This window comes from Mytilus galloprovincialis, chromosome 2 (assembly GCF_965363235.1).
Source record: "Mytilus galloprovincialis chromosome 2, xbMytGall1.hap1.1, whole genome shotgun sequence".
Classification (NCBI taxonomy): domain Eukaryota; kingdom Metazoa; phylum Mollusca; class Bivalvia; order Mytilida; family Mytilidae; genus Mytilus; species Mytilus galloprovincialis.
The window spans coordinates 46,071,774-46,091,183 of record NC_134839.1 but is presented as its reverse complement, the minus strand read 5'-3'; the positions used below and the strand labels follow the sequence as shown (position 1 = coordinate 46,091,183).

The 19,410-nt window shown below is 32.9% G+C and overlaps 1 protein-coding gene across 1 annotated transcript in view; it reads left to right on the top strand.

Moving 5' to 3' along the window:
- LOC143063686 (uncharacterized) overlaps nt 1–19,410 on the top strand; it is a 138,280-nt gene that overhangs the window by 14,039 nt on the left and 104,831 nt on the right. The window contains exons 5-10 of the mRNA XM_076236002.1: nt 1,882–2,056; nt 2,905–3,077; nt 8,003–8,125; nt 15,055–15,099; nt 16,028–16,148; nt 16,958–17,040. Of these exons, the coding sequence (XP_076092117.1) occupies nt 1,882–2,056; nt 2,905–3,077; nt 8,003–8,125; nt 15,055–15,099; nt 16,028–16,148; nt 16,958–17,040 (720 nt within the window). The remainder of the gene's footprint in view (nt 1–1,881; nt 2,057–2,904; nt 3,078–8,002; nt 8,126–15,054; nt 15,100–16,027; nt 16,149–16,957; nt 17,041–19,410) is intronic.

Sequence of the window (19,410 nt, the reverse complement as noted above, 5' to 3'; positions counted from 1 at the left end):
TATTTGTAAAGTCAAAGGTGTGAATTTTCTTGTTCCTGTCACAAAAATATCACCTAAGGCCAATGTCCCGTCCTTAATCCTTTTAATGAGCAATAAAAGTGGATTTTGACACGGTAATTAACAACTCGTTTACCGTTATTTTCTATTTTTATTTGCATATTTTTTATCAATTTAAACCGTAAAGTATGATTGATATTTTAAAGTTTTTATTATTTATGTAAGGAGGTGGAGACATAGAAGTTTTACCAAGATCGCCACGTGGAAATCCTCTCTTACTTGGTCACCTAGATAACGACGTTCAACAATGGATCCTTAACGTTCGTAAGAACGGCGGAGTCATCAACTCACGCATCGTTATGGCAGCAGCTGAGGCCGTTGTGACAAAGTTCGCTAGACACAAGCTGCAAAAGTATGGCGGGCATATCAACATCACAAAGACCTACGCTATTTCCGTTCTCCGCCGCATGGGCTTCGTTAAGCGTAAGGGAACCAAGGGTGTAAAACATCTACCAGCTGATTTCGACGACATTAAACAGGAGTACGTAAAAAAAGTCAGCACAGTCATTAAGCAACACAGCATTCCTGACTCTCTTGTGATTAACTGGGACCAGACCGGGTGTCAGCTGATACCAGGCGGCGACTGGACAATGGAGCAACAGGGCTCCCAACAGGTACCAATCACCGGTATTGATGACAAACGTCAAATAACACTTCTTCTAGCAACATCTATGAATGGGTCCTTATTGCCACCTCAACTAATCTACCAGGGTAAAACAGATTGTAGCTTACCTAAGGGTGTTGATTTTCCAGACAACTGGGATGTTACAAGTACCGAGACACATTGGAGCAACGAAGACACAATGATCCGTTTTGTAGATAAAGTCATCTTGCCTTACGTAGAGGGTATTATTGAAGATCTTCCTCTTTCTCAGAAAAACCAGAAAGCCGTAGCTATCTTTGATGTATACAGAGCTCACACAGGAGAAAAGCTACTAAGCCACTTAAAGAAAAATGACATTATTCCCTTGTTTGTGCCTGCCGCCTGTACTGACAAACTACAGCCGTTGGACTTATCTGTAAACCGAGAGTATAAAGAACAATTGAAATCTAATTTTCATGACTGGTATTCAGCACAAGTTGTGCAACAGCTAAACCATCAAGAAGACATCACCAGTGAACGTGAACCAAAGGTCATCGTAGATTTGAAGACGTCCGTCATGAAACCCATTCATGCCCAGTGGGTAGTTTCAACACATCAGATCATTTCCACCCGTACTGACCTAATCAAGTCTGGCTTCCGTAAAGCTGGTTTATTGTAAATTTGACATTATAACATTCTATCTAGTGCTTTGTTTCGTACTGAGTGACATTGTATGTATGTGAACTAAAGTCTTGTTAAAGATTGTTAAAAGTGATCAAAAGTATGTGTGCAAATGTGTTGTTATGTGTATTTCATTTATTATATGTACTTGTATGTAATGTTTGTTAAAATGTTTAAATGAAAGTAGAATACTAGTATATGAATAAATGTAATCAAAATACTATTACTTTTCTATTTTATTTAAAACACGTGTTTTGTTACCATGTTTGTCCCGAATCAACACTATACTAGTATTGCAAAAGTTAACCGGAAGTAAACATCCGATTCATTTCACATTTGTCGGGATTATTCTTCGTTGAATTCTTAAATTCGTGGTTTGCTGTGTCCCACGAAAACCACGAAAATTGGTATACCACGAATAAAAATGAATCCACAGTACTTAAATTGAGCATGCTCTTTATTAGTTAGTCTTTCATGCTTTGTCTAATCAGGTGGAGTTTTTTAATAGATAAAATAAGTTTAAACTGAATTAAATCAAGATTTTGTTTTCTCTTTTGCAGATTACTTTAGATGGATGTAAGGATTTGACAGATAATGAGTTATATTTAATTGCTAAGACAATGGGACCTTTCTGTGTGATCAACATGAGGGGCACATCTTTAAGATATATCACTGATATTGAAAGGAACAGGGTCAGTTGTCTTGGTTGTACTATACTGGGTACTGATTCTATAGGTATGTTAACAGGAAAGGGGAAAAAATTAAAATTAATGAACAGTTTGGCATAATTTCACCTGGACTGAAGCTTTTGTCATCCTTTGCCTCTGTCATCCAGTGTATTTTTTTCAAAGATCTTTCCTATTTTACCCCTGGACCAACTAAATTTAGGCTGCTTGATAGGGCAGGGTTTCCAAAATATATTTGAGTCAGCTGTACATTTTTTGTCTGATTTTAATTCCTTCAGACATAGTAACAAAAGGCATTCATGGTAATCAGTTGACCATCATATAAACAATGATTGACATAAAAACAATATCAAACTTGAATTTAGGTATGAATTATATGGTCTGAAATAACTTATAAGTTTTTACATTTTATCATTTGAAATGTGCATGCTCAAACCTTGTGCCAAATTTCACTGTCAATAACTTTACTTTTGTTCTTTAAAAGGTACATTTTTTGATACTGAATGTTGACTTGACAAATAGCTAAGAATATGTAGAATTTGTGTACATTAACAAAGCATGACAGTGTTAAAGTTGCTCTCTCCATGTTATTTCTGCAAGAAAACACTAGACATGAATAAAAGATAAAGGTATTGATGATGATTTTACAATTTTTGAAGAATTTGGACTCACAGTTTAAACCTCTAATTTAATTTAATGTAACTAAATGTCTTGATATTGGGTTTACGTCACAATTTACTAAACAAAAATCACAAAATACTGGATGTCAGGAGGATTCCTTGATCACTGAGGAAAATTAGTACTACATTTTAGTACATATATCTATCAATGTTGTCTTTTCTACAAAGATAGACTATTTTGTTACAATAACTTTAAAATACATTATTTAATTTTCAGTGGATATGAAAGACAGTCATGCTGTAATTGTTCCACATGACAGTATTGAAAATAGTCTGGCTCATTTAATTATGGAGAAGAAAACAGTGAAAAGACAAACATTTCATCATATGACAGATTTTAAAACAGATGGGAATTGGAATTTTACATTGACAGAACTGTCTTTAACACAAGTAAATATTTTTAATTAAGAACTGTGGATTCGTCTTATTTTCATTGGTACCAATTTTTTGTGGATAAAGGAAACAACTATATTCATATGAATATTTGACGTTTTGATTTTAAGCATACACGCAAGCCTATAGAAAATTTGTGTTTTGTTGAATGTTTAAATTTGTTGTTCACCTGTACAAATGTAATCCAAGAATATTGGTATCCAACTAATGAACAGTAAAGCAATTACTTTGAAGTGTTCATGTAGGCTTTTAGTGTCATTCAGTCTTGCCCTCTCAGGCCATTAAAGCTATTGCCATCACATGAATTCAGTTGTATTTTAAAGGAGAAGGTCCGGTAAGACACCTTTTTGGCCCCAAAATATAGCAGTTTTACAAAATTGTTAAAATGTAAACTTTTAGTTATTTTTTGGACAGTAGAATGCTTCTGCTACATAAATATGGGCTGTTTTTGTCAATACATGGCACATATATTGAGTACTTGCACCATAAAGTCATGCTAAATCACTGAAATCTTCACAATTCTAGCATTCTAGTATAATTTTAGACGGTTTTCGTGTAAAACGAGTGGCCGCATTCGTGTTCATCCTTAATATTAAATTGTTAGTTGTATTTGATGATAATACAAAACATATATAAAGGTTGAGGATGAACACGGATGCGGCCACTTTCATTTTTTACAAAAACCATCTGAAAAGTGACATTTTTCGGCATATTTGGTAGATTTTTCATATTTGAGCTTGAATCGGATCGTTTTAAATGACAAAATCAGTGAAAATCTTTCACATAAACTAATAGAATCAAATAAAATAGACACTTAAGTGTTTAAAAAGTGGTCAAAATCTTTCGTCAGATGAACCTGAAATTTGAGGCCAAAATCGGTCCTTACCGGACCTACTCCTTTTAACCAGCCTCAATAAGCTACAGCTTCTTTAAATCTAATTTATAATGCGATTTCTGATGGAAAATATCTGTTATTGATTTGGTGATGTACAGTAGGCAGGCGATCTGGTGTCTGCCAAACAGTGTCTATAAATTAACTTGAAAATGTTTGGAAGAAATATTTTCAAATTCAGATGTGTTGTTTTCTAAGACTAAATGAAGGTCAAGTACGTTTTTCACTATTTTAGCTTTTATTATTCTTAGATGTAGACCTTTAAGGAGGCTCGCAGGTATAAGATTTTTAGAAATAAATTAAACATTTATTTTTTTCATTACAAATTTTATTAATTACCTTTAGTAGTTGTTACTTTCTCATATGGTACAAAAATCATTCCAAAAAAATAATTCGTGTTGGTCCCAGGTTTTTAGCGATTTCTGTCATTTAGTTCTTTTTTAGCTCACCTGGCCTAAAAGGCCATGTGAGCTTTTCTCATCACTTGGCGTCCGTCGTCGTCGTCGTCGACATCGTCGTCGTCGTCGACATCGTCGTCTGTCGTCGTTAACAATTTTTCAAACATCTTCTCCTCTGAAACTACTGAATGGATTTGAATGAAACTTAAAACGATTGTTCCTTAGATTATCCTGCACAAAGTGTGTGCTTCGATTTTTGATCCATCAAAAAACATGGCCGCTGTTACTTAAAATAGAACATAGGGGTCAAATGCAGTTTTTGGCTTATATCTCAAAAACGGAAGCATTTAGAGCAAATCTGACACAGGGTAAAAATGTTCATTAGGTCAAGATCTATCAGCCCAGAAATTTTCAGATGAATCAAACAAACCATTGTTGGGTTGCTGCCACTTAATTGGTAATTTTAAGGAAATTTTGCAGTTTTTGGTCATTATCTTGAATATTATTATAGATGAAGATAAATTGTAAACAGCAAAAATGATCAGCAAAGTAAGATCTACAAATAGGTTGATATGACCAAAATTGTCAATTGACCCCTTAAGGGGTAAATGTCCTTTAATGACAATTTTTCACAATTTGTTCATCATATTTGCTAACTTTAAAAAATCTTCTCCTCTGAAACTACTGAATGGATTTGGATGAAACGTAGCATGATAGTTCCTTAGATTATCCTGCACAAAGTGTGTGCTTCGATTTTTGATCCGTCAAAAAACATGGCCGCCCTTACTTTAAATAGAACATAGGGGTCAAATGCAGTTTTTGGCTTATATCTCAAAAACGAAAGCATTTAGAGCAAATCTGACGGGGTAAAAATGTTCATTAGGTCAAGATCTATCAGCCCTGAAATTTTCAGACGAATCAAACAAACCATTGTTGGGTTGCTGCCACTTAATTGGTAATTTTAAGGAAATTTTGCAGTTTTTGGTCATTATCTTGAATATCATCAAGTCCATTTCTCAGATACTATAAGCAATAAGTCTAGTAGATTTGATGTATAGAAGAACTGTAAAGTGTACATGTCCAACCGGCAGGTGTCATCTCACCTTGACCTCATTTTCATGGTTCAGTGGTTATAGTTAAGTTTTTGTGTTTTGGTCTGTTTTTCTTATACTATATACAATAGGTCTACTAAAATTGGTGTATAGAATGATTGTAAGGTGTACATGTCTAGCTGACAGGTGTCATCTAACCTTGACCTCATTTTCATAATTCAGTGGTCAAAGTTAACTTTTTTAGTTTTGGTCTATTTTTTTAATACTTTATGCATTAGGTCAACTATATTTGGTGTATGAAAATATTTTATGATCTTTATGTCGGTTACACAGGTTTTATTTGAACTTGACCTCATTTTCACAGTCCATTGCTAAGTTTTAAGTGTTTGTGTTTTGGTCTCATTTTCTTTATTTATAAACAGTAAGTCATATATATTTGTAATATTGAAGAATTGTTAGCTGTACATGTTTGCCTGGCATGGTTCAATATGTTCAATAAGGCATTGTTTACCAGGTGAGCGATTCAAGCTCTTGAGAGCCTCTTGTTTATTTCAATATTACCTCTTTTTCTCCTATCAGTTCAACAGAAAAAAAGTACATTTGCAAAAATATATGCTTCTTTCGAAGGCAGATTGTGAGCGTAAATGGACGTTGACCCCATTTTTAGCTCACCTGGCCCAAAGGGCCAAGTGAGCTTTTCTCAGCACTTGGCGTCCGGCGTCCGTCGTCCGTCGTCTGTCGTCCGTCGTCTGGCGTCGTTAACTTTTACAAAAATCTTCTCCTCTGAAACTACTTGGCCAAATTTAACCAAACTTGGCCACAATCATCATTGGGGTATCTAGTTTAAAAAATGTGTCTGGTGACCCGGTCAACCAACCAAGATGGCCGCCATGGCTAAAAATAGAACATAGGGGTAAAATGCAGTTTTTGGCTTATAACTCAAAAACCAAAGCATTTAGAGCAAATCTGACATGGGGTAAAATTGTTCATCAGGTCAAGATCTATCTGCCCTGAAATTTTCAGATGAATCGGACGACCCGTTGTTGGGTTGCTGTCCCTGAATTGGTAATTTTAAGGAAATTTTACTGTTTTTGGTTATTATCTTGAATATTATTATAGATAGAGATAAACTGTAAACAGCAATAATGTTCATCAAAGTAAGATTTACAAATAAGTCAACATGACCGAAATGGTCAGTTGACCCCTTTAGGAGTTATTGCCCTTTATAGTAAATTTTTAACCATTTTTCGTAAATCTTAGTTATCTTTTACAAAAATCTTCTCCTCTGAAACTACTGGGCCAAATTAAACCAAACTTGGCCACAATCATCTTTGAGGTACCTTGTTTGAAAAATGTGTCCGATGACCTGGCCATCCAACCAAGATGGCCACCACGGCTAAAAATAGAACAGGGGTAAAGTGTAGTTTTTTGCTTATAACTCGGAAACCAAATCATTTAGAGGAAATCTGACAAGGAGTTAAATTGTTAATCAAGTCAATATATATCTGCCCTGAAATATTCAAATGAATTGGACAACCGGTTGTTGGGTTGCTGCCCTCCAATTGGTAATTTTTAAAGAAATTTTGCTGTTTTTGGTTATTATCTTGAATACTATTATAGATAGCGATAAACTGTAAACAGCGATAATGTTCATCAAAGTAAGATCTACAAGTAAGTCAACATGACCTAAATGGTCAATTGACCCCTTAAGGAGTTATTGCCCTTTATAGTCAATTTTTAACAATTTTCATTAATTTGGTAAATTTATGTAAATTTTTACCAAATATTTTTCTCTGTTACTAATGGGCAAAGTTCATTATAGATTTAATTGTAAGAAGCAAGAAAGTTCAGTAAAGTAAGAACTTCAAACACATCACCATCACCAAAATACAATTTTGTCATGAATCCATTTGTGTCCTTTGTTTAATATGCACATAGACCAAGGTGAGCGACACAGGCTCTTTAGAGCCTCTAGTTTTATTTAATTTTTCTATTAAGTATAAGATAAAGTTCATTTATAGAAAAATATAGCGAAATCTTATATTAAATAAACAAAAAAAAATGATTTAGACCTGCCCTTAAGTAGCTAAAAGTGAAAATTAGAGCATTGTCTGTTCAATAACTTGAAAATGCTTTGACAAAATCTTTTCAAATTGAGATAAGTTGTTTCCTGTGACTGAAAGAAGGTAATTTTTAAAGTTAAGAGTTATGCCCCTTTACAAATGGAAAAATGGTTGAATTTTTTGTTTCCACTCTCTGAGATAAGTTTACCTAAACCAAATGTTGTGCAACTTATACACAATTTTTATAATTACAAAACTCTGATCAAGTCAATTTGGATGGCATCACTTTTACATTTCTTGAGTTATGTCCCTTTATACCATTATGTGCAGAAAAAGGGGTGGGGGGGGGGGGGGGGGGGGTTGTGGCATCATCTGTCCCATGGACTCTCTCTCCATTTATCAATGAAATGCAGCTATTTTAGTGCTGGAAACTTTATTTTGATTGCAACCTTGCTAAGGACAGTTAATAAAATGTGTTTGAACTTTTTTTAAACAATATTCAATATTTATTTTTTAGCCACTGTTTGATGTTGTGGTAAGCAGAAATCTCTCCCAGGTAATTATACCGTTTAATGGAGCAGCTGATACACAGGATGTCAAAAAGCATGTTACAGACACAGTATTGAAAATTCTTTCTAAAGTGAGTACTTAATACAGTTATGGCTTACTTGTACAACACTATTTTTTAGATTGTGTAATGTTTTATTTGTTCAGCAGAATCAGCACTGTTAAAGTATCCTTAGTAGCTCTGATTAAAAACTGGCAAGGCTCTACAGTCACTGCAACACACATATAAAACACCAAAAGTAAGTGATAATTAATGACATGTAAGGATAATTTTGAGTCTTATTAATGCTGCTTAAATTGTAAATTTTGATGTTAGACACCAAAACTTCTTTTTCTCTTGATTCATGGAAAAGTTTTGTTTTAATTTGCTCTAGATCTGAAAAACAATTTCTTACTTTTCTGTGACCTTATCTCTATCTATTTTGTTTACTTCAATTAATATATTATTTGTTGCTCTGAAGAACAATTTCTTTCTTTTCTGTGACCTTATCTCTATCTATTTTGTTTACTTCAATTAATATATTATTTGTTGCTTAGCATCCAGTTGCAAATATTTCTTGCATGTCAAGAGTAAATTAAAAATGAATACAATAGGTAGGTCATATTAAAGAGGCCTTCAGAGATTTTTTTTTTAAGAATTAGATGCTTCTCTTTGTAACTTCATTGGGGTGTAAAAGTGTTGGCCGAAGTACATTTTTTTAAAGCGCTTCATTCTAAAAATGTGGGCACAGTCAACTCTTTTACAACCATATGAAGTTACAAAAAGAAGCATTCAATACTTAGGATCATGAAAACATGAATTTTATCAATTTTTAGCTCACCTGTCCCGAAGGGACAAGTGAGCTTATGCCATCACTTGGCGTCCGTCGTCGTCCGTCGTCTGTCGTCGTCTGTCGTCTGTCGTCGTAAACTATTTCAAGAATCTTCTTCTCTGAAACTACTGGGCCAAATACTTTCAAACTTTAACTGAATGTTCCTTAGGGTATCTAATTTATAAATTGTGTCCGAAGTTTTGATCTATCAACAAACATGGTCGCCATTGCTAAAAATAGAACATAGGGGTCAAATGCAGTTTTTGGCTTATAACTCAAAAACCAAAGCATTTAGAGCAAATCTGACATGGGGTAATATTGTTTATCAGGTCAAGATCTATCTGCCCTGAAATTTTCAGATGAATCAGACAACCCGTTGTTGGGTTGCTGCCCCTGAATTGGTAATTTTAAGGAAATTTTGCTGTTTTTGGTTATTATCTTGAATATTATTATAGATAGAGATAAACTGTAAACAGCAATAATGTTCAGCAAAGTAAGATTTACAAATAAGTCAACATGACGGAAATGGTCAGTTGACCCCTTTAGGAGTTATTGCCCTTTATAGTCAATTTTTAACCATTTTTCGTAAATCTTAGTAATCTTTTACAAAAATCTTCTCCTCTGATACTACTGGGCCAAATACTTCCAAACTTTAATTGAATGTTCCTTAGGGTATCTAGTTTGGAAATTGTATCCGAAGTTATGATCTATCAACAAACATGGTCGCCATTGCTAAAAATAGAACATAGGGGTCAAATGCAGTTTTTGGCTTATAACTCAAAAACCAAAGCATTTAGAGCAAATCTGACATGGGGTAATATTGTTTATCAGGTCAAGATCTATCTGCCCTGAAATTTTCAGATGAATCAGACAACCTGTTGTTGGGTTGCTGCCCCTAAATTGGTAATTTTAAGGAAATTTTGCTGTTTTTGGTTATTATCTTGAATATTATTATAGATAGAGATAAACTGTAAACAGCAATAATGTTCAGCAAAGTAAGATTTACAAATAAGTCAACATGACGGAAATGGTCAGTTGACCCCTTTAGGAGTTATTGCCCTTTAGGCCTAAAATAAAATATTGTTTGTTTCCCCAATCCCGACCTACCCTGCCAAAACGGTGCTATTCATAAAATTTTATTGTCACAGCTAAGTCAAATATTATTTTATTCATTTCCAATTTTTCATGTTTGCCAGATCAACAGTTTAGTGTGACAGCTTTTTGGAAAAAATAAAAATATTTCCCTACCTACCTACCCACACCTGGCTTGGCAGGGTCGGGATTGGGGAAACAAACAATATATTAATTTAGGCCTTATAGTCAATTTTTAATCATTTTTCGTAAATCTTAGTAATCTTTTACAAAAATCTTCTCCTCTGAAACTACTGGGCCAAATACTTCCAAACTTTAACTGAATGTTCCTTAGGGTATCTAGTTTGTAAATTGTATCCGAAGTTATGATCTATCAACAAACATGGTCGCCATTGCTAAAAATAGAACATAGGGGTCAAATGCAGTTTTTGGCTTATAACTCAAAAACCAAAGCATTTAGAGCAAATCTGACGTTGGGTAATATTGTTTATCAGGTCAAGATCTATCTGCCCTGAAATTTTCAGATGAATCAGACAACCTGTTGTTGGGTTGCTGCCCCTGAATTGATAATTTTAAGGAAATTTTGCTGTTTTTGTTTATTATCTTGAATATAATTATAGATAGAAATAAACTGTAAACAGCAATAATGTTCAGCAAAGTAAGATCTTCAATTAAGTCAATTTGACCAAAATTGTCAATTGACCCCTTAAGGAGTTATTGCCCTTTAAAGACTTTTTTCACAATTTGTTCATCATGTTGACTTACTTTAAAAAATCTTCTCCTTTGAAACTGCTGTATCAATTTCAGCCAAACTTAGGCTAAATGAGTTTCAGAGTATCTAGTATAAATTTTATATTTTATTTCCTTGTATGTCAAGAAACATAGCTCCTATGGCTAAAATAGAACATAGGAGAAAATGATTATTTTTTTTGGCTTTTGAAGAAAATAGGACGATCCAAAAAACATTTAAATAAATTGAAAAGCCAAAATAATCATTGATGAGAGATTTAACCAAAAGAATTAAGGTGAGCGATTCAGGCTCTTGAGAGCCTCTTGTTTATTTAATTCACCTGCGCACTTTATTGTGTTGCCTCGTGTTATCGTGAATGATACATTTTATTGTGTAATGCAATTGCTTAAAGGGAAACTTCGCAAAAAAATCAAAAATTGATATTATGTTCATTCTGTATAAAAATGTTCAAATTCATAGATATTAAAGTTTTATTCCGCTAGATAAGCGATCACCATCGATTTTAAATTTAGAGTATCAATTCTCCGAGATCCGCCATCTTGTCTTCTTTCCCGATGAATAAAAACGATATGTCTATAAACCACAAAGAAACAAAACTACAGTAACCGATGTAGTCGTAATTGCGTGTCGATATCTTGTCAATCGTACGGTTGTTTAATACTACTAACTAACTTGATACGGAAAATATTCTTACTTTTTTTAAATTACCATGGTCTGTTGTTTTTAAACTGTTGATATTGGAATTAGGTGAAAAGTCAAAGTTGAAATCATAAATAAGTGTTCCGTGAAAATTGTTTTCGAAAATCTAATTTATTCATAATTCTTTAAAGTAATAAACTTTTTTCAAATATATTTTGATCTTCCCTTATCTGATCACCAGCATGGCTAAAGGTATTACTTCCAAAGGTATTGTGAGGGGTGTGAGGTGACACGTCCAGGTATTCAAGCGATTTCCTGTCGGGCTTGCAAGTTCATGCATCGTTTCACTTCTGCAGGTATTGATCACTGTACACGGCTGATAACTTATAACTTATAACTTTCCATTTTGAACTATCAGATGTATAATATACAACTCTGTCTTACTTGTCATTACTAAACTCATACGCTTGTTTATAAATAACATTTCTGGTGTAAAGAATATAATTCATAATATATAAATAATATCCAAAAAATAAGATTTGATGAAATTAAAATCTATTTAAATATTTTTTCCAAGGGTGAATTTGGGAAAATGTAATATATAGTCATTGTCAATAGTGAAGGACAGATTGGAACAGACCAGAAATATTGATTTAAAAAAATGTACGCACTTGCCGACGATTCGTTTATACGACTGGATATAAAGTTACGGAACTATAGCGCAATTTAAAATATATACGTGTATACATTGAACATAAGAAAAAAACATATATTTTGAATAAATAGGGGTAAAAGTGTTGTAAATAGACTAGCCAACGTATGCCAACAGTATGTAATCATCGAATGTCGATAGACTACAGTTGTATACCAAAAGAAGAAGAGAACCAATTTGATTTAAATACAGGTCGATGTATAACTTTTGCTTTGGTTCATTGAAGCTGTGGACCTAGGAAAATCACAGATTTATATTTCAATAAGATTGTTCTCAAACAAAGGAAGGAATTCGTCATCACAATTGTTATATATGCCACTGGACGAACACTAATTATCCCCAGGGGATGTGAATATTTTGCTGGGAAACTTTTGAGTATCAAAGTTTCAAATTAATTTCGGGATTTATTTTCTTTCTTGGTATTCAATAACCGAAAAAAGAATAAATTACTTGTTCGCTAAATAGGGATATTCTTGTCAGATAAAAGAATTTTAGTTATATTTAAAAAATAGGGAAATATGACATTAAATTGGTTCTGTCTTTTTTTAAACATCGTTAAAACGATGTGTGTCTAAGGTGAACGCCACAAGAACCCTGTAATACTAGTACGAGAGTATAGCATGTAAACATTCCTTCTCAATAATATGGTTGTATTGGAAAACTTTTCATACAGATTGACAACTCATTGTCCGATATGCATGTAATATTTGCCACATGACGCCCGGCATAGTTCTTTCTACCATCATCACCTTATTCCTTGATATTGCTGTAAACATCGATGGTTCACACCCAAACAAAATGGGAGCAATGAACCTTCAGAGCTTCTCCGTGTTATACACTTGTGAAATATATAGACGAAATTTCTGTATTGAAATGAATCTACATCTCACAAACAGGATTTTCAAATAACGATTTTGAGTAATCACCTTACAAACCAATATAAACGTATGGCAAGATATAACCATGAAGGAATTTAGTTTTTGTCAGAACTCATCACTATATCATAAACGTATACGTATATATATGCATACAGTTTCAAATATCAAGAACAAGCGTTCGATGTCGATAGTCTGTTATCTAACTGTTCAGAGTTAGACATGTCACTTGTTCATTCTTGGAAGCCTTCATATTCCCCGTCTAACGATGGGAACTCTTTCTGATTGTGTTGACTATAAATGCTTGTATGGTAATTCTGTCGTTTATCTGTACAAGCGGTTGCATTTCCTCTCCTTTCCCAACAAACAAACGAACGAAACGCAACTAGTCTGATTTCTCTGGAGCTCATCCTCAATGGCTCTTATACGTCAGGAAACTTACATGTATACTAATAATGATTGTTTCATGAACAACGATGTATGAACGAACTATTATAAATTCGTCAATATCTGTAATGCATGACTAAAGTATAACTTTTATTACAACTACTGTATTACTTATTTGGATTAATGACGGCTATCATGTTCAACATTGCACAACTATTATCATAGAATTTAAAAAAAAATCCTCAAAAATCCTCAAAAGATATAATGCCTTAGCTTAGATAATTAGTATTCTTTTCACAAAAAGTTCGTGTAAATGATTGTCAAATGAATTTAATTATGTAAGAATAAAATGTTAAAAAGAAACTAAAAAAAAATTATGCATGTTGTATGTTGTATTTTTTTGTCAATTAAAAACTTTAAAATTGCAATAGTTTTATTAGCATTTAAACACAGCCAGATTTGAATACAAGTTAAGAAATTCCGGTAAAGTCAATGATATCAAACAGATGTACAATGGTATATCAAATTGGGTAATATTGCATTTAGTTTTTATTAAAGTTTAAAACTACTATTTTTTGCTTCATATTTGAATCTTTACGCCAATTGCCGCTAAGAAAGTAATCAAAAATTGTTTCCTTTTATTTTTATACACTTTCGGAATTACGAATCTGAATTTTATTTTCAATTAATTTACACAATTTAATTATTGTATCTTTATTCTCATCGTGTATTTAATCTTAGTGTATTAACATCATGACAGCATATACTCTAATCCTTTCTATTTATCCTTTCCAAATAACAACATTTATACCTGTGTACGCTTGAACTCACACCTGCGGCTAAATAGCTACAAGGTAAACGAATTGACCTCAAGCCGAGAAATATACAGTGACCTTTACAAAATAATATACACACTCTGCTCACACATTAGTTGCATTGAAATGATTATCAAAACAATAACGGTAAATAGAACTGAAATATTTTCAGTTCAATATCAGTAAAAATGTTCAATAAATATTTTATGAAAAAAATCTCAACAATAATTAATTAAATTTATTCAAAAACATTTACTAGAGATAATTTTATAGGAGTTTAATTCAATCAATACAAAACGGTATATATATGCATATTCACTTTTGTTCATTCTTATATTGTGGTTTATAACTTCGACCATTCGTCAGCTGTGCGCTTTTAATTAGTATATTGTCGATAAGCTATAAGAGTTAAACAGATTTTATTTTTTCCCAGAATTCAATAAATCGGGCTAATACGTCACGACCCACTCGAGAATTCAACCAAAAAAGTTACAAATACTTGATTTTCTCCGTTATTAGAAGGAATATAAATTTAAAACTTTGCAAATGTGTTTTTTATGTTAAGATGAACATAATTAGATGATAAGTAAAAAATCGCGGAATTTCCCTTTAAGGAATAACACGAGATGTGCTGTTAGCCAATCAGAATAATGTATTATTTATAATGAAACATACATCTAATGTAATTATTATTTCATATTCCATTTTTCATAGGCAGCATTTGGCAATTAAATAAAGTTTGCATTGATGAATATGGAAGTTGGTTCTCACAGTAAATTTATTTCAAAATCAAATAAATATTTTGAAAAAAAAAATGTTTTATAAATATTTTATAGAAATCTTTATGCTTTCATGTACTATGAAGTTTAACAAGACATAGCCTGATAATTGAAGCATTTATTCTATGTATTCTTTCCAGACACCATTTGTTGGAAGTTACAGAAAAACACAAGAACAACTAGAGGTAAATAACAGAATACTTAAGAACCAAAAAAGTAGAATCAAGACCAAGTCAAATTTTATAAGATCATCTGTGAACAGGGTTATTATTTTTATCACCCAAAGAAAGTTTTCATTTTTCTTTTGACTTATTTAAGTTAGGGTTTATGTAAGTATTTTTAATATGACAATTTGTTTTGCATTTTATTTTTATATCTCCACCATAAAGAAGAGAGTTTATAGTGGTGCAAGTGATCATCCATATATGCGTCTGTCACAAGGGTGGTTTCTGGATGATAATTAAAGCACCATTTAACCAATCTTTTGAAATCTGAATACAAGGTCATGGATCCTAAAATAGAGGTCAAGTTGAATTGTTTATTGTTTATTGTTTCACAATTGTTATTCAAGACTTTACCTCATGGCTTTCAAAACAGTCATATTCCCTGCCATTACATGTAGAATTTTCTGTTCTAGACTTATTCCTCTTATTTTTTTTTAGATGTACAGAAAGGTGGTAATTGGGGTACCTGTGTGATGAATAGCAATTAAAAATCTTGACAACTGATGTCAACAGTAATATTTGTTGCGTGACAATAATAAGTACATTTTCTTTATTAAGAAAAAATTGACTTATTGCTATTGACAAATCACCTTAAATTTTTTCCAAAAATAACAGTTACAGATAAATCCTGGACCAATCATGATACCATTTTGACTAATTTGATGCTAACAGTACCATTTTGACCAATTTGATGCTAGCAGTAGCTGAAAATTACTGTTTGACGCCTGAGGTTAAAGGGAATTCCTTACCTTTAAAGGTGATAATGAAAATGACAGATTTCATTTCCTATTATTCTTTTTACTATTTTAAGCGTTATTGGATGCAGGAATAATTATTGCAGGACATAATGTTTACATATCATTTATTAGTTATAATTCTTGATTTTTAGGAGACCTCTAACCCTCCATACCACTATGGAACAGCACATCTAAAACTTATGCCATTAGTTTACTTGAGAGATATAAAGAAACAAATGGTGCCAATAGTGGACAGTGATGGAAATGAAAAAGGTATTTTGTCACAGAGGTCGGTAAAGGGTTATTTTCTTGCAACATGTTTTGCCATTTTTATTTCTTGTGCAGCTGTGAAAAGGGTTTGTTATTCACTCTGTTTCTTGAAATCAGTAAAAAGATCAACCTGCAAGAAATTTTGAATTGTTCGTTCATCGTGAAATGGCAATTTTATTTCACGTTCGGGTGTGCAGATACCCCCCTTTAAGTCCCTCGTCACAGTGTCTGAAATACCCTGATACATTATTTTATCTGGTACCAAATTTTGAGGATTGATGAAAACTTCTTGGACATATTTGGTGTATGTAATGCTTGCATGGTTTATTTATCTGTCTTATGGGGCTCATTTGACCATGACCTCATTTTTATGGTTCATTGATCATTTGATGCTTAATTTTCATGGTGCATGGTATGATTGTAAAGTGGACAGGTGTCTGGAAGGGTCCATCTAACCTTGACCTCATTTACAATTGATCTTTGATGATGTTAAGTTTATGTGATATTTGTTTCAACATAATTTCAGTCATGATTACTAAAGCAAAGGACACATTTCAGCTTGTGCACTCTTGTTTGTAATATGAACCTTATTTCAATATAAGAACCATTGACAAATCTGTAGAAATCCAGTCTATATGCATTTCTTAAGTTTGTAAAATTTGAATAAGTTTGTTCCCAATAGTGATAATTCAAGTAACAGTACAGTCAAATTTAAATGTAACAATATCATAGATTTTTAAAACCAGAATATAAACTTAGTTCAGATATTCCATTCAAGTTTAGATATTACTGAGAATATTTAATCATTACAGGACAGTTAGAGTGTTGTATAATGCTTGAAGAGCAAGACCAATCATTGAAGGAGGAAGAAAAGTCAAAACAAGCTGTAAAATTGGTATGTACAAATGTATAAACAAATTTCATTGATGATACAGTCAACTCTTTATCTCATAGCTAATAGGACTTGGACAGATGTTACTTAAAGCCACACATTTGTGTTGTAAGCCAAATGGAAGTAGCATGTACTATATTTAGCTTAATATATCTGAAGAAGAGTAATTTCTATGCCCCATTTATGGGCATTATGTTTTCTGGTCAGTGCATCCATTTGTTCGTCCGTCCGTCCATCTGTTCCTCAGTTCGTCTATCCATCCGTCCATCCGGCTGTCCTGCTTCAGGTTAAAGTTTTTGGTCGAGGTAGTTTTTGATGAAGTTGTAGTCCAATCAACTTGAAAGTTGGTACACATGTTCCTTATGATATAATCTTTCTAATTTTATTGCAAATTAGAGATTTTACCCCATTTTCACGGTCACTGAACATAGAAAATGATAGTGTGGATGGGGCATCTGTGTACCGGGGACCCATTCTTGTTATTTATAAATGACCCATGGTCTGAAGTTTCTCTCTGTGAGTTGATTTTCTTCTTACTTTTTACTGGTTTGATGACACTCTAATTATTTATAATTTACCATCATAGAATCAGCAATTTATTGCAAGCACCATGTCTGTACATTTTTCATCCATCTGATTGTCTTTTGGTCTGTTTATCTGTCCAACAAATTGTTTCATCCCACTTTTCTCAAAAGCTATCTAACAGAATGACTTCATGTAATGTGTGAGCACTTTTGGTATCTGTCAAATAGCAAATTTTGTGTTTGCACATACTTTGAATTTTCTATATGCTGAATGGATTATAAATTTATTGTCACTCTTTTCTCAAATACCACTGAACAGAATGACTTCATATTTGGTAAGCTGAGCAGCTATGAGTTGTTACATGTGTTTGCTTTTCTGATCTGTATGGAATCTACTACATGTTTTTAGTAATTTTAATTACATATAGTATGCTCTGGTTGTCGTCACACAAGTCCAGTAATTGCTTAATTGCATAACTGGACATAAAGTAATTTAGCAAGTGACACTACAGCATTCAACAATTAGCAAAACCCATGCAAAGTAGCAATCTAGTAAAGGCCTTGACATGACAAAATGAAAAACAATTTAGAAGGGAAAACCAGTAGCCTGATTTATGTAATGACAAAAACAAAAAATAACAAATATGATATACATCAACAAATGACAACCACCGAATTAATGGTCCTGACTTCGTTTTGTTAACAAGATACATTTTTGGTGTACTATACAGTCGACTTGTTATCTCGAAGTCAGCCTGACAAGAGAAATATTTCGAGATACATGTAGTTCGACTCAAACGAAAACCGGAAGTTTGACACACCAAGGGACACAACTCTTGCTTAGCTTGGTAAAGCTAAAATAAATCCGAATGAATATGGGAAGGGGATCGATATTCTGGTATCAGATCGACGTATTTGTATGTCATGGTCTTTCATTATTATGATAACATTATTATTACTTATTCAATTGTTTCAGTTACAAGTTTTTCCTATGGCTTTTATCCGAGAGAGTAATTTCCAATCGATCTTAGCGTTATTTAGGTCGTTTAAAGTTGATAAAATTGTTTATTGTCGGATACAAGAGATTTTAGAAAATTTAGATTTCTCTTCATTTTGTTTCATCTCACTCTTTCTTTTCAAAAGAAATACAACAAGATTAAAGACGCCAATTGGGTAGTTTTTAGGTGATCATAAACAGAAGTCTTAATCCTCACTTTATACACATCCAAGCTCATTAGTGTAAATCACAATTAATTATTTTTATAAACATTTTAAATACTTTTTCCTGAACATTAACAATGCATCAATAATTATTTATAAACATTCTATAAAAGATAATCTTAGGTAAACGCTCGTGGAAATAGCATGTCATAAATCAATACAGTGATCAGTGACCGGAAATTACATGTGTATTGTCAGATTAGGCCAATTAAAATTAATTGATAGATTTTCATCCCCGCCCGCCCCTCTGAAATCGTCCCGCCCCGAATTTTTTTATTTTATAAAATTTACGATTTCCGGATTTCGTTCATTCCCGTTACCGGTAACCGTTAAAATTTCGTTTCATCCTCAAAGCTTCCTGTTTCAAATTTCGGTTTTGTACCTCAAGTAAATCTAACAAAAATGATTAAGTCGACCTTTCCGCTGCTCTATGATGACAACATCATCTTCCGAGAGTAAAGATTGATAACGAGAATGACGTGAAATATTGGTGTTAAGAGAAACACGCTGTTACCTTTTACTTTAGTCTGTACTGTTCCGCCTATATCTGTTACCAAGACTGCAAATCGCGGTATGTCACAAATTTCTGAGATTAGAAAACTGCGGACTTTTTTTTATTTATGCAATG